General features: G+C 40.2%; 1 protein-coding gene across 3 annotated transcripts; it reads right to left on the reverse strand.

The window, feature by feature from the left end:
* Nucleotides 1-4,693: 4,693 nt before the first annotated feature.
* Nucleotides 4,694-24,919, reverse strand: LOC311251951 (programmed cell death 1 ligand 1). 3 transcript variants are annotated; one of them, XM_084344661.1, is made up of 9 exons: nt 24,835-24,919; nt 12,767-12,817; nt 12,257-12,330; nt 11,823-12,161; nt 11,001-11,324; nt 9,882-10,004; nt 7,987-8,031; nt 7,823-7,870; nt 4,694-7,700 (listed from the first exon to the last, which is right to left on the reverse strand). In XM_084344661.1, exons 3-8 carry the CDS (start codon nt 12,324-12,326, stop codon nt 7,824-7,826), a joined length of 948 nt encoding a protein of 315 aa, XP_084200787.1. In that variant the 5' UTR covers nt 12,327-12,330; nt 12,767-12,817; nt 24,835-24,919; the 3' UTR covers nt 4,694-7,700; nt 7,823. The 3 variants fall into 3 exon arrangements, with proteins under 3 accessions (XP_084200787.1, XP_084200789.1, XP_084200788.1); XM_084344663.1 differs by lacking the exon at nt 24,835-24,919 and adding an exon at nt 24,693-24,726; XM_084344662.1 differs by lacking the exon at nt 12,767-12,817 and having other exon boundaries at nt 24,835-24,912.
* Between the last annotated feature and the right edge of the window lie 825 nt (nt 24,920-25,744).

Raw genomic sequence — 25,744 nt, forward strand, 5'->3', positions numbered from 1 at the left:
TTCTCTTGATCTAATGCATCTGTAATGTAAAATAAATTGTTTGAGTACACTACTGTTTACGGTCTTTCACATACCAGTACATTCATTACATTTAAGCATTTTAATAGCGGTGCAGATTGCTCCATTTCTGTCGTTTCGCTCATGTTAATGGTATGCTGCTAATGTCAAGCTGGTTTGCTTTTGGCTTTAGAGAGCTTGCTTCTCCGCTCACTTTAGTCACTTGGGGCCAGTATTGTTTCATGCTGAAAATGGAAACTGTTTCAAGTAGCCTGCAGTTTAACTACTAAATGACTTTTACACTATCGGATGTTTTCAATATATCATGTGCAGATCTCGCATTAAAGGTGTAACAAACATGGATAAGTAAAACACGAACTTTGAATTTTTAACTGGCAGTTGTATTCCTTTTATTGTTTTAATTTCTTAGGTAGATATTTGAAGGTTTTCTACCTTTTGTGTGACACCTATTGAGCCTTTTCAATAGGTGGGATTTATCATGACTGATTTATTTTACAAACTCTTCCAAAAATATCTAACATTAGTAATGTTATGTCATCTATGGCTTCGTTGATACCAGAGTTAACTTCTATAGTGTCCAAGCAAGCGAGCATTAAAGCCAAGCCCTGCGTTGTTCCTGAAAAACTGACCACTTTATTTTCGTTTGAAATTATGCTCACTGGGTTGACAGCAGGCTGAAGGAAGACACTAGAATTAATACAGGACTGGTGTGTTCACATTAAAGCAAACATTCTTCTTTCTTAAAAACAACACTTTTACCTCCTTTCAAGTACAAAAGGAGCTGCCACACACCCTGTAACTTAATATCCTCCATGACACACCGTGAATCTGCTGTTCAGTTAATGTGAATCTATATAACATCTACGGACACATCCCACTGTAAAACATAACCATAATTTAGGCTAACTGATGAAAACTTACTGTATTCCTCAAATAATCACGGTGGAGGGAAAAATTAAAGGCACAATATCGACTCCTGGTTTCTGCTTAGTTTCATGCTCATTTACCTACAAGACTTTACTGCCTATTCCTGCCAGGCTAGGGGCGTAGCTCTGGCACTGATCCTATCCTGAACAGTCACTCTCAGTTCATTACATGATCAATAATAAAGTGGTAGGCTTTCAAACAATTATGGAGCTCTTTTCTGACATGTTCTGAAATATATATCTGATTCATAGTCTATACCATGATTCTTGTTTCTTCTGGCAACAATAAAAGTATCGTAAAAAAATTTATAAGTATCTGGGAGTCCACATTAATAATAAACTGGACTGGGTTAAGAACACTAACGCCCTCTACAGGAAGGGACAGAGTCATCTCTATTTTCTGAGACGACTGACATCATTCAACATCTGCCGGATGCTGTTGTGTGCTGGGGCAGCAGGCTGAGGGTAGCGGACGCAAAAAGATTGAACAGACTAGTCTGCAAGGCCAGTGACGTTGTGGGAGTGGAGCTGGACTCTCTGACGGTGGTGTCAGAGAGGAGGACGCTGTCCGAGTTACATGTCATCTTGGACAATGGCTCCCATCCACTCCATGACGTGGTGGTCAGCCACAGGAGAACATTCAACACTGGATTAATCCCACCAAGATGCACCACAGAGCGCCACAGGAAATCATTCCTGCCTGTGGCTATCAAACTGTTCAACTCCTCGCTCTGAGTGTCAGACACAAAGTTTTAAACTTTGGCATTATTTATTGCCCTGTATATATGTATATTTATTCTAGTGGAGTGTACATTTCTTGTATTTTTGTTTTTGTTATTCTTGTTTAATGTGATATACAGTATAGACATCATCTGCATCTGATAAATCATACTTAATCAATGCATTAACCTTTGTTGTCATTTCAGATCCATTCTTCTCCACCAATGGTCCTCACACTGTTCCAGCCTTTCACTGTCACCTGATCTTGCAGAAAAGACAAAGGCATAATTAAAAACCAGAGACCATCTTATGACTGGATCACACCAGCCACGACACTGGTCAATGTGCTAACCGACCGATCCATGAGTACGACTACAGTACTGAATACTTGTGGGTAGGACAACAGCCATCTTCGAACCTGCCCTTCATATTCATCTCAACTACACACCTGCAAATTTTTGTGGTTGCATCTTGCACGGTTATGATGCTTTTGCGTATTCAAAATGTGTCCACAGACAGACAGACACCTGGTCAATTGCTCAAAACTGCTTCTGCTGTAGTTTCTGCTACAATAATTGTCTTCTTCTTCTGGACCACAAATGTGGGCCAGGAGTGTTAAGTGAGGGGAGGGCACCCCCCTACTTCAGGTCCATCTGCCTGGATGACTGCCATATTTGAACTTGGCATTCATTTTTTCAGTCTGTCCTTTGTATGGTTGTGATGCTATCTCGCTGACAAAATCTGTCCACAGACAGACAGACATATAAACACCTGCTACTCAAAGTACTCAAGATGCCGTTACAGCTCGAGGTGAAAACATTACCAGCCAACACTGTAGCTGCCGGTAAACCATTTAGGTGAGTTATAGTTTCAGAGTCGTGGTGTTCTGCATGCTCATTAACCCCACATTTGTTTCTCATAACAGATTGTACATTGTCTGCTGGTCATAGCTCATTTCATATGTAGGTCGACCTGGTGGAGGTCTTTAGATATAACAAAAGTAAAATCAATCTCTATGGCTGATGCATGTCAGTCTAACCAATTCAAATATAATGGGTATATACGTGCAACATGTCAAGACCCTTGCATGTAAACTGTTAATCTCATTTGACTGTTTGTGTTCAGTTGAATCTGTTTTGTGTTGTTTTCAAATAAACTCCAATACAAATGCATTAAATTCAGTGCTACTCCACTCATTTTGAATAAGCTTTTTGGGGAGTTATCTTGGCTGTGGACCAAAGATACAAAACAAATGTAAAGCAAAAACAAGTCATGGGACATTTTTGTGTTTACATTATCCCAGGCCACATAACAAAAAACAACAAACAAACAAACCACAGATTCAACACACGGGTGCTGGACAAAAACAAGAGGAAACCTTACAGAAAAATACAATTGCAGTATGTTTCATTATATTAAAATAATCCTGCAATAAAAACAGAACTTAAACATTTCATCATCCATGGACTTTCAAATTGTGATCTTGAAAAGATACTTTGGAGCCATTAGACAGTCAGAAGTGGTCTTGGCTGAACAACAGATATTGAACCTGTCATAGACATACAGTCTACAGTGGACATAATCTGTACATCCATGCAACGCTCCTTTAAAACCTATATGAAACCATTGATTGAAAAATTAAAGGTGAAACTCAGCTCCTTGATTCTGTGGACATAGACAAGCACAAGTGAACTTTCTTTCTATATACATCCACTCCTGTAAATCTGTAGTCTGTAATTAGATTCATAATGAGGAACTCTTACTCAGAAAGTGGACTGTCCTTCTCTCAGTGTACAAGAGAGCTTCTCCAGGTCTGGTCTATGTATAAACATCAAAACAGAATTAATGTTTCATCTAAATGCAGAGAACAGGGGCTTATCAAACCCTAGCCCTTTATATGAAGACGCAACAATAAAAACTGAACCTGGAGTGTCTTCTTTCACAAATATTGCTTCTCGCTCCAGAAATTATTACAACAGATTTTTAAACTTGACACCTGTTGATTCTGGCTGGTTTCAGAAAAGTCTTGTGGGAATGATTAAATTAGACTGCAAATGTTTGCTGTTCCATGGGACTATCTCTGGAATGAAAAAGGTCCTACTTATTAATATTAAACTATCACAATCTATCTTGATCAATAGGTGTAAATGTTTGAACGTTTCATGGCTCTGAGCTCCTCTGGGACATATTATCATATGCCCATGTTTATCTTTGAAGCAGGGACACTACTGCCCTAGGTGGCCATTATAATAATAATAAAATTTAAACATTTTAAAATAAAATAAAAAACAACAGCACATTAGTTTCCATGTAGTTAACCTGTGCTGTTGTGGCCTGACAACATGCTGTAATGCTATTTGTCCAATAGATGGCAGGATTGCTATCCATTCAAGGTTTTCAAGCTCTGCACTCTCCAACACTCATCTTAAATCTGGGTCAACATTATCTGATATTGGAAGTGATATATTTTATCTACTGATATACATGAACTGACAAGGTCAGCATGAAAATGAATGACAATTACAGTGATAAGACCCCTAATCCAGAGTCAGAGACTTATTCAGCATTAATGTAACACGGCACCTGTTGATGCACGGAGAAAACAATTTTCAAGGAAAAGAAATTGCAGAAAAAGAAGTAGCATGATTTGAATCATTCTAACAGCAGAATAAGAAACACTATAATCTCCTGAGTGGCACATTGCTCTGTTATCAAGTCAGCTGATCAGGAACAAGAAGAGCATTTACACACAATCTCAAAATCAAGCGTCTACAGGTGGTAATGTGTTATAGACAGGAATATCAGTTGTCACATCTAAGGCCAGCAAATAAATCTTAACACAAGTTGAACGTTTACATTGGAAATCATTCTGTCATGTCTGTTTTCCCCTGAAACAGGAGGGAATGACGTTGTCATGTCCAGACGTGTACTAACATTACCCAAAACAAGCCGCCTGACTGGTGTAATATAATCTACACGAGTGTGCAGCAAAAACAACGATGAACAAATCATTCAAACAGATCTTTTACAGCTGAGAATGTATTTTTATTAAATTACAAACGTCACAGATCCCAGTGTATACAGTACATGTTAATCATAAAAACACAGCACAGAGTAATCAAAATGTTCGTACTGTCTGTGATTCAGTGGCACATTTCATTCAGAGCGGATGTATAAACTGCATCAAAAACATAAACTCACACACAGAATTAAAGTTTTCACAGATTTATAAAAACAGTATATATATCTATATAAAATCGCATTCATAGGAGCACCTTTCGCATGGTTTTTACATTTCTGAAATCAACTCTACACTCCAAACTTATATCCTGCTGTTTATCTCCATGTGAAAAGTCAATGATTAACCCGGATAACTTTGCTTTACGGAGCCAAGATTAATCATATACTTTTGAGGATGATAAGATGTTTGTGTTGAGCACACCTAACTCTTTGTTTTGCTTTGTTTTTAAGTACAGAACAGGATATTTTGTCATGCCTGGCTCTATTAACAAAAAGGAAAAAAAAGTCAGAAATCTGGATCCCAAAAGACTGAAAATGGTGGCAGCCATTTTCTGAGGACTGGTATCAGATAAGAAGAATGAAACCAAAAACCCATCTGAGCTGATGAAGGTAAGAGTTTAAATTTGGCAATGAAGGTGCATACTGCTGCCAGAAGTTATATAAACAACAAAGACAGTTAGAGGAAGACAAACATGTGTTTTAGTATTTTGCAATAGCAAGTAAGTGACAAGTGGACATCATGTGGAACACGGAAGTGCAACCAGAATCTATCGAGCAAACTTTCTCGGTGGTCAGAAAAAGGATATGGAAAAAGCGGGGGTAGAATGTTCTCAGGACAGTGAAGGGAAACACTGAACTTAAAGTTAGACCAGTTGACTTCATTATTGATGTACTAAAACCATGAAAAGCTTCTCAGCAAAGACCCTTGAAGCAAAGGCTGGTGATACCCTACTTTTTAAAAGTTTTCTACAAATCCCATTAAAAGACAAAAACCAACATAAATTCATCTAATAACAGTGTCAGCTGTGCGTCCAAAGCCTGATGCAGCTTATTTGTCTTTGCCAAAGACCTTCATCCAGGGTTTCCCTCAGGAAACTGGCACTGCCAATCTTTGATTTGTTCCAGAAAATGCTGCAAATAAAACACGCAATGTAATCGATCATTCGGTTTCACCAGCTGAGTTAAGACAGCCGGATTCTGACGCATTTACTCTTGTTATCAATGTAATGGCTAGATGATGGTCTAACGCAGCAAAACTCAACGACAGGAGGCAATGAGGCCAGTTCATAAACGAACAATAATATATTTAGCAGATTTAGCAGATAAAATAAACATTAAAAGGTCCATAACTCATCTTTCTTTGAAATTCTTTATTTCAAATTACCTTAAAATGACACTGACACTAGGCTCTAGATATGCTATTTTACTGCATAAAAAAAAAATAATTCAAAAAATAATTTTGCAATGATTCATAAACATAAACTGCTCCTATCAGGGACGGAATGAATAGCATATTGAAAATCCTCTGGTATAAAATTCACATTTATGGGATTAAAATAATCCCCCTTTCCTCTGTAACTTTTGCACAGCCATCACACAAAGATCAGCTTTCTCTTTATTACTTAGAAGCTACTTTATATTATTATACAAAACATTTAAGTCCCTCTGTTCAGTCCTGGCTATCTGGTTTACAGCGCCCTCATGTCTGGTAGCCAGGAGTGTCTGTGCCCAGGGTACAGCAGAATTTCCTCCAGCAGACTCTTTGAATGAATGAATCCATAAAATTATTTTCATTATGAATCTGAAAATGGTCAGCAGGCCACTCAACTGTACATCTGGCTCGCAGACCATATATTGAGTATTACTGGTCTGAACTGTCTGCTACTTCCTTCATATGTTTGAGTCAATCCCACCTGGTGCCACTGGTAATAACAAGGGCAACAAATGAGTACTCCTCCTTGAGTAATGTTTGCTTAAAGTGAGGGTGGTGCTGTGAAGCTTTAAAAAATAAAACAAAATAAAACCACAGGTACTTCTAAACTCTTGTTTTCTAAACAATTTACATCTTCAGCAAGATGAATGGGCCCAGATCTCTGACTTTCCTATCCTGTCTCAAGTATGATAGGATACCATATCATACCATACCATACCATCAATGCGACTGATACACTTTGCTGTATTGGCCCTGCAAGCAAATTTGTCCCAGACTCAAATGCTGTGCACATATAACTACCTCCATAATAAAAACAATATAAAGAGGCAGAAAGGCAGCAGCCGCAGACAGGGTAGGAAAGTCAAAAAGTATTGAGATAGACAAGTGTCTGGCTGCTTTTAGTCTTTTCATGGGATTTGCTGACAACATAATGCTGTCTTTTGAAAGCATCAAACAAACTTCCAAGTCATGTGTGAAGTGAAAAATGCAAATATTTGTCAAATCTAAGCAACTAGCTGTAGCATTTCCCTGCCATTTCTTAAGTCCCTGCCCCTATCCCAAGAATATGATACAAGCTCTTCCTTGTAATGCTGACATTATATGAGAAAAGGAAGTGAGAAGGACGATTATTCCAGCCAAGCTGCCAAAGGCTACAGTTACTGCGTGGGCTGAACAAAAACAACATGAAACAACATTTTCCATGGACATCTTAGAGATTCACTGCCACCCTAAAATCACTATCAAGTTGGTTTGTTGTGGACGTTACAAATTGATCACAATATAGTTGATCAGAGTTTTAAGATCACAGGTCCGGCCTTTAAGTGTCTGTCACTTATTTAAAATCAGTTGAGATTTTGTTTTAGATTCAGACTAGATCTAAGAGTGTTGATTAAGTGACCCTTTTGGTGAATGAAGCGCTTACATTTCCTCCGGTAAATCACAGTAATACAAGTTATTCCTAGTTATACACACAGTTCTTTGCAGTAGGAAAAGTGCTGCGACAGACCGACACTTAGCAAACAAGGAAGTTGTGATATCAGGTTTCCGGTAAGTTTGCATATTCCTGTGACATGCTGTGCCTCCTGCAGAGAGACAGTGAGAGAGTTTTTAGTTACCGGATATTATCTTGTAGACTGCCAATACACATAAATATGTTGCGGTGAAACTAATCTTCTCAACTATTTACTGGGAACATTAAAATCACCTCAGGCCACGGTGTCTCGGTATTCGTTTTCCATCTCCTGATGACCTCCTGCAAAAGGTTCAATACCAAAGCCTGAGTTAATCCTCATGCACTTCATCTTAGAAACAGTAGTAAAACAAGTTTTATTAGACACAGTGAGTAACAATGCTGCATTTCAGGCTTACCTTGCTCGGCGTCTAACTCAGATGTAGGGACTTCCCGACGGTCACCTGGAACAAATTCAAGATTTTATTGTGTGTTACAGTCTGTGGGTGTAAAACTATCACCAAACTAAGCAAGTTAATGACCTGCAAGCATAGGAAGATCCCCTGTGATAAGTTTCTGACAAATGAATCAGATTATATTATGATTCAAAGACTGATGATTAAAAACCAAGCTCAGTTTTCCACAAGTCATGGAAAATATACAACCTATGTCCTGTGTAGTACATGACTGTACTTCCAAGGACATCTTTAAAGTCAGAGGAAACCCCAGGGAGCAGTTTATTATTTTATGTTAATAAAGTGACACCAAGGTAGTGCAGGGATATTGCAGAAGTTTTTGGTCAGTGATCAACATGTACTCCAAAGTTCAAAACACAGCGGGAGGAGTGCATGCTCGAACAGGCTTGGAATGCAATCAGACCGTCTGTGGTGGGTTAGTTTGGTGTCATGCTGGCTGAAAAAATGCCGTCTAGGAGGCCACTGGCAGATACATTCAACTATATATCAGCTCTGTAGCAGTGTTTTCTTTTTGTGTTTCAGTCAGCAAAAAACTAGCTGGCAAAAATCATTAGATAAAACCCTTATTTTCACCTCAAAAAGTATATGGAGCAGAAACAGTGACTTTAAATGTTGACAATTGAAAATTAAACCTGAACTGAAATAAGTACATATTGGCAATGAAACATTTGTAGAGGGAAGTTCCACTGAAAAATAAATCTCAGACATTAAAACTCAGTTACATTTTGATATATTTGTATTTTGGTGTTTTTCAAGTCACGGTCATCTGATTTTTTTCATATGTCTACCTTTTTTTGATGACAGTGTTTTGACATTAGAATCCGTCATTAAAACACATTAAAATGCAAAACATTATACGTCTTCTTCATTTTCCAGGGGAACGTTTTCAGGTGTCAATACGTGATTCAATGCCAGTGTTTCCTCTTTTCAGTTCAGGTTTTGTTTAGTACTGTCGATGCCGAAATTTAAGGCCACTGTTACTAAATGTTAACCCATCGTCCCAGTTAGAAAAGAACAAAAGCAGCAGTATTGGATGTCCAAAGACGGACGTACCCATAAGGGGTGTTGTAGAGTGCCTCCGGGCCTCTGTAAAGAAAATGACGAATGAATTAAAAAGTCTTGTTATGACACTCACTGCAAACATCTAAGTCTGCTTACTTCACAAATTTGTGTGGGACATTTTTCACACCGCTGAAGGGAAATGTTCCGCTCTACTGTGTGAAGCTAATTGAGGCTTCACTAATCCTACCTAACAATAAACGAGAGCGTACTTTCCCATCATGAATAACTGGTCTTGCAAGTGTTATTCAGGTTTTTCTACCTGCAGCTAATCTTCATCTATTGTCTGCTTATTTCCTTGTAACACTTTATTGTTGATAGACCAAATATCATAGTAGTAGAAGTACTGCTGTAATTGCATACTCTGTCAGTAATGCTACTCACTGTTGTTTATTACAGTAAAAGGGTTAGCTTTACAGTTTTTAGAGTCTGTCCTAAAACAATAGTCACGTGCCTTCTCTTTGGGTGTTCATATAAGTGCCGGCTTCTGGTCTGACTTTTTCATAATGTTTCATTACATACACTACATTGGAAGATGTTTTTGTTCAAAGCGACTTACATTAAGTTCATTTAACTCCATACGTACAGAGTTAGATGTCATTAAAAGCTACATTTTCATTTAAAGAGTGCATTCCAGCCAAATAAAAAACAAAGAGTTCAGTGCTACAGTTCAAGTGCTTAGACATTTTGTCTTGTACCTTTTTACACCTGTTATGTTCATACTCACACAGAAATACATTTAGACCAAAAGCCAAACGAGGCCCTGTGTGGATACTCACGTTGAGATCGCCTTCTGTGAATGATCACCATCACCACCAGCAATCCTACAATCAGCGATCCGATGACCACCACAGGAGCAACTATTGTGGAGACTGGAGCAGACGGCTTTCCTGGATCCCCACCTGAATAAATGAATAACAAAGCTTTAATGTTCTAATCCTTCAAGTCATGAACAAAAAGAGGAAAGAAGTGTTTGTTAAAATCAGGTATGTAAGCACTTTGTGGAAATTCCCCTGTAATACTGTTAACTGCCTACATTCACTTTCTCTTTTGCTCCTGCTGGGGTCTGCATTTGGACATCAGCAGGAGTAAAAGAAAAGTAAAGTAAACAAGGTGGCAGGCAGGCAACGACTGATAAAGATCAGCTAATAATAAATGACCTTTTACTGTACGTGGCAGCTGTGAGAATGCAGATAACAGCTCAGCTAGAGTGCCTAATGGGAACTTAATAGTGAATCTGTATTTTCCACTACGCAGCTCAGACGTTGACCGTCATGCATAGTTTTCTTTCTTTGTGCAGAGCATTGTTTTGAAGTTTTGAAGTCACATCAAGACATGTTGCAGCCTGGCTATTCATCAACTTGTGTATCAAAACAACTACAGCACAGGAAATGGCTGGCTTCAGATAAAACAAACACACAATGTAGTGATGCAGGGGACCAAAACTTCCATCTTTTCTGGAATGTATTTATATGGAGCTCCTGCTTTGTTTGTGGTTCAATGTTTACACGGTCAGTCTAACCTGTCAAGTTTTTTTTTCTTTCAAGACCAACAGGCTCCTGAAGACTTTATGGTGCAGATACACCAAACTGACTTCAAAGAACTAGTGCCGATGAAGGCTGACTGTTGCCTGTGTCTCTGCCAAAAAGCTAAAACACACCGCGAAAACTACAGCCGTCGGCCAGCTAACTCCTATGTTCTGCACCTGTGTGAGAGGAAATTCCTCTCCATACCACCAGGAAGTGGTAGTCTGTGTGCTTATTTAACCGTAGTGACATCTGTGTTGCTTCAGATTTCAGGGGGAAGGATGAACTCATGTGTAACTGTGGTGGAAATGGCTGTATGACATTTCATTGTGTGATGCAGGATTGAGCCAAAAGGCATTAAAGAACATATACCTGAACGGCCTGATGCGTCTGGTCTGTCTGGTACTTCAAACGTGGCCTCATCTTCTTTGCCTCCACTGGTGTTGAACACTGCACATTTATACTTGGAGTAAGTGGATCCTGGCAGCAGAGTCAGCTTGCTCGAGAGGTCAAACAGACCACTTTTTGTCTGCTTCACCTCCATTTCAGCGCTCTTCGTCCAATCCTCGTTGAGCTCACCAAACCAGCGAATCTGACCTTTCGGGTAGCCACCAACAGAGTTACAGACCAGGGTACCACCTGTACTTTGAGTTATCCTTTCAGGTTCGGAGATTATAGTTGGTTTGCTGTATTTGGCTGCAAAGAGAAAGCAAACATCATCATAAAGCTGAACATTGCACCACAACGTCAATTAAATGACACCAATAAAGTATTGCAAAATTATTACTGACTACAATATTTGACTCGTTCTTTGGAGTACAATGTGTGGAAGGAAATGCAAATAATGAGGAAACTGACTACAGAAGGTACTTTTGATTTTGGTTATTTGTCACAATGAAACAGAAAGCGTCCAACAGAGAGAGACAGCTGAATCTGTTTCATAGAAAATACCAATCTGCTAGTGGAGGAAAGTCCCCTGATCTCTAAACAATCTTCATTCCATCAAAGCAACAATCAAATCTTTCTGTGTGTAACTAGAACATATAATATGTTAACAGAAACAGGAAAGACTAATCATGGTTCAGCTTTGAGGTGAATTGTAGGGATTAGCTTTGAAGACTAAAGATGGCCATCTCTCTGTGCCACATAGTTGTCAGAATGTTTCAGTGGTCAAACATGGCTGAAGGCTCTCACCTGTGACTTTAAGGCTGGTCTCGCTGGTTGTAGTACCTCTGTCTGTCATCACTATACATGTATAAACTCCCTGATCCTCCACAGCAGTGTTGGTGATGTGCAGGGATACATTCATGTTCCTGTTGTTCCAGGATGGTTCAGCAAACGAGTAGCGTGGCTCTTTTTTAGTTTCCCCTCGGTGAAAAACCAGTAAGGGATCGTCAACTCCCTCTTTCTTCCAGCTGACTGTCCGGATTACTGCATCTGTTCCCTCTTGAGAAGTTTTGACGGCACACTCCAGCAGTGACAGCTGACCATACTGTCCCACGTTTTCAGTCTTGCATTGCAAATTTATAAAGCCTGTAGAAGAAAATGTTTTTTGAAAAGGGATGGGTCGTTACATCAGCAGCAGGCAGAATTTCAAACTTCATACTCTCAGATGAGGCAGAACTTACCAGTATTTGCATTTCCTGCAGTGATGTAGATGACAGTGAAAAGGAAGATACCAATGGAGGCCATGTTCATTTACCTGAAATGACAATTTTTAATAATGACATAAGTTAAAATGTAACAAACACATACACCAATGGAGGGTTATTTCTGTAGATCGGGGGTGCAAAGGAAAGTCAAAGTCAGGTGCACAATGGTACTATTGGTTTTTTTTTTGGCCAGAGGTGCTCAGCATCACCTGGGTCTCACTTGTATATATGGAGGGATTACGATTATGCATTACAGGTCAGTGAATTAGGGGCTGATGAAATTAATGGCCAATAAAATTCACTTTTAGAAGACACACTCTCTCTCTTAATAGAAACTAAAACTGCACTGGTCATTTATTATGTTTCGCAACATAGTTCTAGTTGCACAAGCTCAACTCAGTTCGCGGTGGATCTGATGTGCGTAAGCGGGGTTTTACTATGCGCATCATGCAAAAAAAATGAGCAGATGGAACCAATAATGCTGACCTCAGATGACTGTACGTGGAGTCACCAGTCAGCAGGGGACGTCTTCATCTGCTGTGGATGACAGATGCTGGTAAGAATCACAATTGTCTCGACAGTTGTTATACCATTATACTGGTAAGTATAATGAAGTGAAACAAAGAAGCATAATGTGGGTGAAAAGAGTTTATGTGACTTTGGGGAGGTTTGTTTGCTCCCAGCAAAGAAAGTGACAACAGTAGAAGGCAGGCACACTGTGAGTCACGCTCTGTTTACCTGGTCTGAGCAGGCAAGCAGCAGACTTCACCAAATATAGACAATCTTAGCAGAAAAATTAACCGCTAGCTTGCCAGTGATAATACTTCCTGTTGTGACAAGTCAGCAAAGTATTAAACTAGCAGAGGAGAGGAAAGAACATAAGAAAACTGTCACATCTAGGTGCAGAAATAATGTGCTTTGCATTGCAAAGTTTCCACCTGAAACAAACACAGCCTCCACTAACATCATACAAGATTGTGACATGAGGGGGACTAAACTGATCACAAGTCAACTGAGACGAGACCACCAGGGCTAAAAATGGCTTCCTGGCTAGTATGTTCGAAAGCACTCACTTGCATTGGAACACATCCAGTGACACAAATAGTGAATCAACAAAGACCAAAGGCTTTGCAAAAGCTCATTAACCCGTCTCAAAATGCCTGCTCTAATCTAAACCAAGGGGAAATTGCTTCTATCAAAACACAAAAAGCTTCTAGAGTAGGTGCACATTAGATCTAGCAACCCAATATTCAACCTGATATTATATATATACCTGATATAAATAATTTCAGTAAGATGGTTCCAGGTGTGTCACCAAGGACAGAGTTGTGTTCTTTTTAAGCATGCACTAACAGTAGTCTGTTCTTGTCATTCATTAGTCTTCATTAATACAACTGAGAGTTCATTTGTTCATTTGCTTTGCTCTGGTGACCACTGAACCCTCGTGATGTCCTTTTGTTTCCTTTTACCCTCCAGCAATTGAAAAGAATCTCATAATCTGATCTCTAGGTCTCTGCTTTCACTTTTGCTCTGATTTGCAACTTCACTTGATTTTGCCTACCAGGTGAAAACAGCATTGATAGATACCTTGCATGCACATGTGCTTTTGGGAGGGGCAGTTATCCTCATTTGGCAGACACAAAGCAGAGAAAAAAGAAGGACTATGGCTGTGAAGCTGCACGGTGAGAGTGATAAAACCATCAACTGCTTGGTTATACACTAATACAGCTTTGTTTTGTCTTTTGTTTAATGGTCTGTGTCCTGGCATTTGGCGCAGTGTCAGTCCCTGTCTTTCTTTCTTTCTTTCTTTTTGCAACCACACAGTTCCCACGATTGTAATTTGTTGTTTTTGAGAATCTGCCATTTTGTAGAAACATAATTTTTTTCTTGTAAGTTTCCACGGTCCTTCGTTCCCCAGTTCAGTTCTCCTAAATTGGCCAAAGCTGGACAAGTTTGTTTTGTTTTCCCCAGACACATCTCTTCTCCAGGGAATGCAGCTGAACAGAAAATCAAAAGGAAGTACGGCCCCAAGCATTAGGTTTTGTTGATCATAGTTTTCATAGCCAAGCTAATTTGCAATGCTTGTCCCTTAAAGACGCTTTTACAATTGCACGCATGCACGCGCACACACACACACACACACACACACACACACACACACACACACACACACACAAAATACAAAACAGGAACTAAAGTAGATCCTAAGTGGAGACATCTGAACACTTTTGCAACTTGTTTTCAACTTGTATTCGAAATGCTTCTGGTCTCCCAGCTATAATCCACAACTATTCCACATATTCATCACTTGAATATAAACAGCCATCTTTGCATGACGGATGTTTTCTGAAAAGACATTTGCATTGTATTTAGATTTATTAAGAGTGACTGAGCCAGAAACCATGAGAGATTGTATCATGTCACTGATCACCTTTGCACTGAATTGCATAAAGTTATTGAAACTTATTGTATTTGATTTCTTGAGAAATGTGGCAATAGTAATAGAGATCTTATCGGCGTCTTGCCTACAATGTTTAATCATTGGTTAAATATTATCTTAAGAAAGTTGGTGACTGCAGACTCAGGCCAGGAATTGAGTCTAATCTATTTGACATTATTTGACATATAAAATGGTTTCTGATGAGTCTAAAGTGTTATATTGTAAGTGGTGGTGAAACACAGGGCCGGAACTACTTCAGAAACCTGTTTGACCAGCTGTCCACTAACGTTTAAAGTGTTTTAATCAAACAGATAAGGAGTCATACTGAAAGAGAAAGTCAACTTGGGAGTTTTTTTTTTCATCATACTTGAAGAGTTAAGGATGTGCCGAATATGAGCTAATTTCCTTTACGCTTCAAAGAGCTTGGCTTGTTGGTGATGACCCCTGCGCTCTGTTATTCCTACTCGTTGGCTTATTCTTCCCTTTTAAGAATAGTTATGAAATCTTGGTTTGGTTGTGTGTATTTTTTTTGTTTTTTGGCTACCCACGTCTCATCTCCTGCCTGAAACTTGATTTGGTTCATGACATAGCACAGCACAGTCACAGCAGCATCTTGTTATGCCTTTAATTGACTATTATCATTTCAGCCACATGGTTCAACAAGCTTTAATTTGCCATTTGGAAATGGTCACTATTACGCCAACACAAAAGGGCAAGGACAGTCCCCGTCTTCCCTAAGCGACTTGAATGAATAAGCGACTTGTGTTTGAGGACACAGATGGAAATTCTTACATTACTAAACTGGACAAATAAGAAGCACACCCACAGTGTGGACAGTTATTGAAATAGTGAAAGAATTTGAGCACAGTAAACATGCATTCCCAATACAATAATTAGGTCACTGCAGCTGTGTGGTGGCGGATGCCTGTCTGAAACTGTTGGACACAATGGTGAAACATCTGTACTCCCCAAACTACCACGCACGGATTTAGGGTAATCCATGAATTTATCTTCTGATTGCAACACACTGAACATTACACACCAAATCTTGCTAAACCGCCAACTAGGACTATAAGTCAATCCAACTCTGGAATTATGGATACACACCGCAATGCAGGACAGGTCACACCGCCTGACGGTTATGGTTTTATCTCCAGCAATATTGTTTTAAACTCAGTGGTCACACAGGATGTACTCTATCAAAATTCCTGTCTCTTAAAATGACTCTAGTGGCCTGGCCTGTCTGTTCACTTCCTGTGTGGATAACACCATTGTGTGAAGGATCTCACTGTTTTTGTGCCACGACAGTTGTTGAAGCTGATTATCTGCGAGATCAAGGAGTGCAAAGATGATACTTTGGTCCCAGCAGCAGTGGCATTTTACAGTTCACAAATCCATTATCTATCTAATCCTTTTTTTGGCGCTTAACACATTGTTTTTTAGAGTGGAGAGACAGGTGTATGACAGCTTGTCGGTTTGATACAAGCCAGTAACACGATACAGTTCTTAGTCACAACACTTCAAACATTCTTGACAAAAATCCCTTAAATTGAAAATCTAGTTGATAACCTCAGCCACTTTTTGAAAGGGAAGGAACTATGGAACCAAAGTAAAGACCGCCTCTTGTCATTCTCACTGTACAAGGAAGCAAACCCTCACCCTGCTGAGGACATTTCAGTGTTTTAAGTCAGAAAAGAAGAATATGTCAGTAAGTGTACGCAGCCCTTTAATCATGATCAAGTAACCAGACATTAACAATGTAAGTGCTGCACCACGAGACCAACAGTGATAGACGTGGAATAAATACCGAAAGTGACTCCCTACCACAAAAGTTACAGACAAAACACTGTCGCAGCCTACACCCCAACACTACACTCTCTAGTGTATGGTTTCTTTCATCAATTTGAAATAAACTTGACATCTTTGTTGTTATTGTCATTACAGCTGAAATGGAAGGTCCTGCTGCCTGACACTGCTCATGGCCAGGGATGATGTCTGCCCTAAGTGCAGGGCACCAATATCTCAGGAGAGTACGGTGGCTGTGGCTGGCCTGTCCGAGGCCATGCAAGTAATTAGAGGCACGTTCTAAAAATGTTGTTGTTGTTGTTTTTATCAATGTGTTAAGTTATATTGTTGTGACACATTCCCAGTGAGCAAAGAGTGGTCTAGATCACGTCTTTTAGACATCATTTATGGACATCCAAGACGTCTAAAAGACGTCCTCTGGGGAGCCAGAATAAAGTTTTTTATACGTCTTTTCTGGACATTGTATAGACGTTTATATATCGTTTATCGACTAATTCTGTCAGTGGATGTCCAGATCATAGCCAGTATGAACGTCTATTCTCAACTAATTCTGGATGTCAGTGGGTGTCTAGATTATGGCCTGACTGGACGTCTTTTCTCAATGTCATTTATTGACTAATTCTGGCTGTCAATGGATGTCCAGATCATGGCCTGGCCATGTCAATAGTCAGGCCATAATCTATACATCCACTGACATCCAGAATTAGTTGAGAATAGACGTTCATACTGGCTATGATCCGGACGTCCACTGACAGCCAGAATTAGTCGATAAACGATATATAAACGTCTATACAACGTCCAGAAAAGACGTATAAAAAACTTTAATTCTGGCTCTCCAGAGGACGTCTTTTAGACGTCTTGCATGTCCTTAAATGACGTCTAAAAGACGTGATCTAGACCACTCTTTGCTCACTTGGTTGTGTTTATCAATTAAATGTTAAGTTGGAACTCAGAACCTGACTCTGATGTGTTTGTTAACTGCACTGTTCTGACATTTTCTCAATCTACACATCCTACAACACACCATTTCCTTTAGTGGGTATTTTATAACTCCCTCCACTTCTTTAAGACATTTTGCATTTTAGTAGGCTTATAACTATGGCAAGAGAGTGTACAAATACACCAGTAAAAATAACTTTATTTCATGAATTGTTGCATTTTTTACTGACATAATTAGACCATGTGTATACCTTCATTGATGAATACAAACAACAAATACCACAGTGATTTATAATGACTTCATTTTCTGGGACCAGTATGAGCTACTACATGTTTCATGTGGGTACTGTACAAAGATTAACCTTCTCTTCTAATTAAAAGACAGTGTTTAAATACAAAACTGAATCAGTGTTAATAATAATAATAATAATAATAATACATAGGTTTTATATAGCGCTTTTCTAGGTACCCAAAGACGCTTTACAAAAACACAAAACAAAAGGATATAAACAGACAATACATACATACATACATACACATACAGGGACTCAAACAAAGGTAGATAAACAGCAATACAGAAAATAAAAGAGTAGACGGGAAAAATAAGAAATAAAGAGGATGGAAGCTGATTTTGTCAGGTCTTGTAAGTGATGTTGAAGAGATGGGGTTTGAGATGACTTTTGAAAGACGGCAGTGAATCAGAGTTACGGATGGCCAGGGGGAGGGAGTTCCAGAGGGTAGGGGCGGCAATGGCGAAGGCTCTGTCTCCTAGGGTGCGGTATTTGGTCCTAGTGATGGGGGTGAGGGTGTTTGCATCTGCAGAGCGTAGTCGGCTAGGGGGAATGTGGTGATGGAGGAGATCTGTCAGGTATGAAGGGGCAAGATTGTTTAGGGCTTTAGTGTTGAAACTGCTTCACTCCTCCCGAGGTGCGCGACACTCCTTCCACATAGCTAGATAGATAGATAGATAGATTACTCAGTAATAAATGACTAAAAACAGATAAAAACACAGCAGTTATTTCCTGAGGGGAGGATGATGAACAGGGAGTGTCTGGGGTGCGAGGTGTCCTGCTGGACTAAGGATGCAGACCTGGGGGAGGTCAGTGCATGCTGAGTGATGTGAGGAGGAGATGTGGTGGCTGATCCTGATGCACTGGGTTCTGTTGGTGAGGAAGTCCTTAATCCACCTGCAGAGAAGGTCTCCCAGACCCAGTGTTTGTAGTTTGTCAGTCAGTTTTCTGTGTAGTGGATATATTGGTCCTGTATGCAAATTGGTGTTGGTCGAGGTCAGGACGGATGCATGCCTTAATGTATGGCAGTACCAGTCTCTCGAAGCATTTTCATAATCACGGACATGAGGGTAATCGACGGCTGTGTCCAAATTCAGGGGCTGCAGCCCACGAAGTGCGCATTTGAAGGCCAATTACGTCACAACGCTGCGCGAAGGCTGTCAAAATTCAGAGGCTCCTTCAAACGCAGCCCACAAATGCAGCCTGGCCTTCCCTCTTTTCGGAGGACGCACCGCTACTATCCTTCGCGGCCTGCTATATCCCAAGATCCTTTGCGTGCCGCTGCTAAGTCCCGAAACAGAAGAGGAAGCAAGAGAAAATGGCGACATCAAGTGGTGCAGACATGACATGACAAATTTAAGTAATGGGTTTATACTCGGTTTTTACTCATTTGAACATCCAACGCCAGATATGTTAAACTTCAAGGGACTATAAAACCTCCAGATGTTAACTTTCAGTTAAAATACATGACGCTGGTAATGCTATGGTAAATATAGTTGTTATTCACCAATGGGTTAATGTTTATTTTGTAATGTTGATGATTCAATTTAGATTTGACACATTTTGTCGTTCATTTTTGTACACACACAAATAAACGTACACGTTTGATAGATTTGAACCAAAACAGACTTTAATGCATCTCTTCATTCACAATCGTGGCGTAAGGGTAAGGGGCGGGAACATCTGGTGAGGCAACCAGGAAATTCTCCGGAGGCTAGACCGTCCCATTTAACAACGGTGGACGAGGCTTTCAAAGACCTGTCCGAAGGACCCGGCCCTCATGGACCGCAAAGGCTAGGTCATTGAAGGCTGCAGCCCCTGAATTTGGACACAGCCATTCAGGCTTGTGATGGCTGAGGTTTTGGGTACAGGGATTATGGTGGCAGTTTTCCGACATCTGCCTCTCCAAGGGTCTCATAAGCTCTCTACTCTGGTCCTCTGGAAACTCTGCAATAAAAGGTAATATTTTGTTAGGTTTAAAAACAGATGTCTTACATAAAGACTGCATAAAGAAAATATATGGCCGAGGTTCATCTTTCCTCTTTACTTTGATGGTGTCAACTGAACATCCACTGATAAACAGTGTATTTATTGTAGCTTTAGTTTTTACTCACTAATTATAGGGATACATGACATTAATTATATTATTTAGAATATCTCTTTACTTTGCAGTCTGTCTGAATGCACAAACACTGCTGGTCACATACATTTGTGAACACAGACCACACTACAGTTTAATACATCAAAATTAATATCAAAACACTCCTAAGCCTTACTTATATGACTGAGCAGGGCCCAGTTAACTCACTTCTAGCATAATTGTAGGCATTTCACACAGACTTAGATGGACAAATAATAAAATGACGTGCAAAACAGCTGATAATAACAAACGAGTAACGTTAGCATAACGTTACAACAGCTAGCAACTTTACCTGCAAACAAAACAGCATTGTTAGCATTGGCTATGTTCTGAAGTTAACAGCTAACTACGTTCCTGGCAGGTCAACAAATTTAAACAGTGTTTGGTTGGAGACGTTTGGTGGATAAGGTGAACAACAAAAAAGTTTGACTTACTTCATGACGACTGCAGCAGCAGTGGCTCAGTCTCCGTCTCAAACACGGTGTGTTTACTTTGAAAATCCCGGAGATTGTCTCTCTCAGTTGTGGGAAAGTGGCGGAAATATCAATGTTATGAATTATCTAAATTATTTAGGCTATTTGTTGTTAGGTTGTATTTATTTCATTTCGCTCTCATAAAAACTGACAGCTGCGGCCAACACGCTTCAAAACGCCCAACTTTTACTTTGAAGGCTGTTTCCGACACTCAGCTTCTTTTTTCAATTTTCATTGTACAAGTTGGATAAAGGAACAAGCAGACACTTTGTGGCGCTGAATTGCATTACATGTCTTACGACAGTGAAATAGGTAGTACCCCCCAAAAATGGGATTTTTCATTATAGAACGCAAACAATGCAGATTCATTATACTTCATGCACGGACCGATAAGTAGGGGTGTAACGATACATTTTAACAATGATTCGATTCGTATCACGATTCGTGGTTGCCGATACGATTCAAGGACGATCTTGGTTCATTTAGAATGATACGATCAGATACGATTCAGTGACTTGAAATCGATTCAGTAACTTTTTAGCCAAAAATCCAACCAGTGTTTATGGATATAAACAAGTAAACAACAATTAATGGCAAATGTATTAACCTTTTATTTGAATCAAGTGCAACCAGGACCTTTTCTGCTCTCATTTTCAATATAAAAAGAGTACAGTACTGTTGTTTTCAAGATAAAGAGTACAATAGTAATACCAAAAACAAAGTGCAACCAACATTTCTTCAGGCTGAATTAACAGTAGGTTTACCTGCTACTTCTGCTGTTGTTTTCAACATAAAAGAGTACAATAATAAAGTGCACCCAACTTCTATTCAGGTTAAATGAGCAGTGGTTGAACCTGCTCCTAACAAAACTACTCTTCAATGACTCTACAGATTTTTTTCAAGAATATCAACTGATCCACATGATCTGGCCACAGAACACTTCTCTGTGCGTTCACTACATCATCAGCAGTACTAAAAACTTGCTCTGCTGGCACACTGGTCCCTGGGATACAGAGGTACCGTTTAGCAAGGGTTGAAAGTAGTGGTAGCTTTTTCTCCTGTGAGCTCCACCACTTCATGGCATTTTCAGTCAAAGGCAGCGCGTCTTTTGCCCGGTACCTTGTCACCTCTGCTCTGGCTGTCTCACTTGTGGATTTTCTTTCTCTTTGGGTGAAGGAATCGCCAAACAGTGCATCTAAGGCTTTCTTCTTACAAGGAGGCGACTCATTTGAAGCTGCAATATGATAAGAAATGTATTTCAAAATATAGTCATGTTTTTTCATTTCTAATTAATACAAAACAACAACAATCTTCTGTTGGTATTACATGAAACACACCTGTGGTCTCTTCCTGGGATCCTGACAGCTTTGTGCGTGAGCCTCCCTCATCTTGCTTCTGATTTCCCATTGCTGGTATCTATGGAAGTAAGAATGTGTGAACTGTTAAAATTTCTGCTCTGTAAGACTGCACACAGAAATTCAGAGGAGAGAGGATAAAGAACAAATGAGAGTTGAGAGAGGACAAATGAAAGGGGAGAAGAGAACAGAGCAGAGGAAAGAGGAGAGGAGAGAAGAGTTACCTGTTGTGTCTCAAGAACCAGTTTTGCGTAGCCCTGTTCTCTGTCCTCTTTTTCCAGGTAGGGCAGCTCTTTAAATTGCAGGTCCAACGCTGATGCTGTTTAAAGAACAGGAGTATTGCATTAAGTTGACCTGACATTGCAAGTGATGACCACCTGCTCATATACAAAATAATCAATAGATTAAACTTTAGTATGTTTTTTTAACAGAAATATGGCACAGCAATGAGGTAAAGCCACCATGAACTAAGAATTTTATTGCAGATATCTTGTTTACTTTTCCATATGAAAAAACTCAAATCAACTTCAAACTTGAAAACTCAAAGGTTTGGCATTTTACAAATTAATACAGCCTAATAACCAAGGTTGATTTTAATTAAGAGTTAATTAATTACCTATGTTGAGAGCATCTTGGGTGCCTCTGTAGCGTGTGGAGAGGTCATTGGCCATCACCGTCTTAATCTCTGCGACCAGAATTGAGTCGTCTTCGCATGGCTGTAGGTGTTTCAGCAGTTTTGCGTGACGAGGAGCAATTAAAGAGAGAGTTGACTGGTCTTCTTCACACATCACAGTGGTTGCCATTTTGACAGGACCCATCAACTGAACAATGTCCTCCATGTTGGCAATATCACTCTCACTTAGCATGTCTACATCTGTGGCCCCCTTTCGCAGATCCTTGGACATCAGAGTTGCCATTATAGCTGGCTACTGTTCCAAAAAACGTTCAAGCATGTCGAATGAACTGTTCCGTCTGGTCATTATGTCTTGGGTCAGTTTATGATGTGGTAAATCCATCAGGTTTTGTTTTTCGTGTAGGACGTGACATGCAATAGGCCGCGGTGAAAATATGCGGTGAAAATATCAATTTTAACACTTTTTCGCACTTTCCCCAACAACCTAGAAGCACGGTCTACCCCCAAACCCTTCTGTGAGGCTAGGTTGAGCGAATCTACGAAGCAGGTCATGTGCGGACTGAACTGGGCTCTGCACCGGCCACAATCATGTTCCTGGCATTATCTGTGATGATGGCAGGATTCTTGTCTGAGATTTTCCACTCTGTGCAGGCTTCACCCAGTAATGTACCAATATTTTTACCAGTATAGGCTTCGTTTAAAACTCTGGTTTGCAGAACAAATGTCTTCATATTTCACTCCGGATCAATGTGATGAGAGGTAATTGTCACATACCCTTGATTTGAGCATGACGTCCAGCCATCCGTCGTCATCGCCACTCGATCAGCTTGAGAAAGCGACAGCTTCACATCATTCTTAGTACTTTCGTACAATGCAGGAATAACCTTTTCTGAGAAGTGTGGTCGGTTCGGTATCTGGTACCATGGCTCCAATGTTTGAATCATTTCACAGAACCTCGGATTTTCAACCACACCGTATGGTGTTACTAAACTTGGCAATTGTTACTGTGATGTTTTTCGCCCGAGCTGAGTTGACCTTGTGCTGCTGCTGCAGCGGTAACGCTGCAAGAGGTGCCTGGAAGGTTGCTGTTGTGTGAAATCCCATGGCGCCTCAGTAGGTGGCTGGAGAGATTAGTCGTGTTGCCGTGGTTTTTTACTTGGCTTTTACATATTCTACAAACAGCGAGCGACTTATTTAGAACATCTCCATCTTTGCAAAAGCCAAAGTGTTTCCACACACTGGACCAAAATGGTGGCTTGAAAATTTCTTGCTCGCCGTCTCCTCTGCCATCCGCCATACTGCACTGTGTTGTCGTTCTGAGATTCGCACTGCTGCTGGCACGTGCCGATGACGTCACAGACAGGCAGACTGAATCAAGTAAGTAACGTTTAACGTGTCTTTATTGTTAAAAGTGCTAAAAAAAACACACATCCATAAAGTTTGCCGTACTTAAATCCAATGTGCAATTTCCTAGTATCAATACAATCGATCGATATGTAGTTGGAGCGTTGGATTATAAATCAGTTCATCGATGTAGTAGATGAATCGTTACACCCCTAGTGATAAGCCAATATCTGCCGATAATATTGGCCAAACGATATATCGGTTAGGCTCTGAAGCGAACCAACGTATTTTGCATAAGGGCTGGGCTGACCCTCCATAAATCAGGAGCTTAACATATGCCATCTTAATTGTTCCCCCCTGAAAACAGATTCACTGAATAGAAACTTTATATAGACCACAAATGACGTGCAGTGCTGCACAGGAGCCTTCTTGCGACAGAGAACAAGCTTGCCACTGTAATTCAGCACACTTATCGTCTGTGGTTGTTATCTCAGGGCGCAGACGCTTTCCAAACTGCCTCCAGCGGTCCACTTAACTCACTTTCACTTGCATGCTCATTTGGGGGAAATCACAATACAAACAACTCCCTGCTATTAAAGCGTGCCTCCTCTCCTGAATGTTTTCATTGCCAGGCTCTCATCTACCTACTACACTACATTATGACGCATTTTCCTCCACTTGGTCGTGTTAATTCCTCTTTCGTGGAGGTTGTGCAGTGTGTGAACACATGTTCAACGTCTATGTTATCTATACTCTAAAAGTATTTCCTTAAGGGCTATTAAGTGAGACGTGGGGGGAAATACAAGTGTATCATAGGCAGCGTCAGGTAAAGCTGTAGAGCAGTTGAACGCGGCACTGTGACCGACAGTCGAGTCACTTCCCCGTTTGTTAACAACACAGACAACTTCTATTATCAGAAATATATCATAAAAAACACACAATGCTCGAAATGTGCACTCATTAAATCATGAACATGTGTGGGTTAACTTACCTGGGGCTGTTTAACGTCGGCTACCTAGCCTATCGCACCACATTATTGTGTATACACGCTCCATATGTTATCGACATCCACGCCTCACTAACAATGTGACACACCTCACCGTACATACAACAATAACAATGTAAACTCTTACCTACACGCTCCTCTGTACGGCACACGGTGTCTCGGCGGAGGATTAGTCGTTGTGCTGAGGTCTGGCCATTCAGCCGTGGTGTCTGGTGACTTACTTTCACTTTCGGAATGACTCGACACTGGGCTGGCTCTATTCGTACCGAGCAAGTCTGGCACTGACCCAAGAATCAGATGCAGGACAGATGGAAAAAGTTATGTTTGAACTCTGCTCTCGTTATTGCCTCTCTCTGCTGTGCATAATGCTGTAATCATTATTTTGCTATTATTGCATTATTTATTTATTTTTTCACACTTAAAGGATAGGCACACATTTTTTTCAAAAATCTGTCTTAAAGGATAAGTTCACCCAAAACTGAAAAGTCAGTCATTATCCACTCACCCTCATGCTGATGGAAAGTCAGATAATGTTTTACAGTCGACAAAACATTTCTGGAGCTTCACAGCAAAACAGTGTGGTGGCATTCTCCTAAACAACTGATGTAGATGGGGACTTGTTTCTAAAAGCGGGGAAATAAAACATCAGAGAGCTCCCCGACAGCTTGGCCGGTTTAATGGAAGTCTCAGGAAGCACAGAGATCCCAAGTTGATTTGAGAAGACATTATTTACGCCCTTTTTTAAAAGTCTCAATTTTAGCTACTAGGAGAAACGTGTTAGCGCACCCCATTTTAAGTGGGTGCACGACCTTGAGCGCAGCAAGGGTGTAAATAATGTCCTCCATAGTCAAGCTGAAACAGAGGCGGGGTGATACTTGCTTTTGGATCACACGTTTTCCTGTAAATGCAGTCAGTAGTCAGTCCTCATTTTGTGCATTGTATTCAAAAAGTGAGGCTCGTATGAAGTTTCAGCAGTCTCGGTCAAATCAAAAGTAAAAGTAGATATATTCCAAAGTGATTATGTGTGTGTATTAGAT

This window comes from Pagrus pagrus (assembly GCF_965226575.1).
Source record: "Pagrus pagrus genome assembly, chromosome: 2".
Taxonomy (NCBI): domain Eukaryota; kingdom Metazoa; phylum Chordata; class Actinopteri; order Spariformes; family Sparidae; genus Pagrus; species Pagrus pagrus.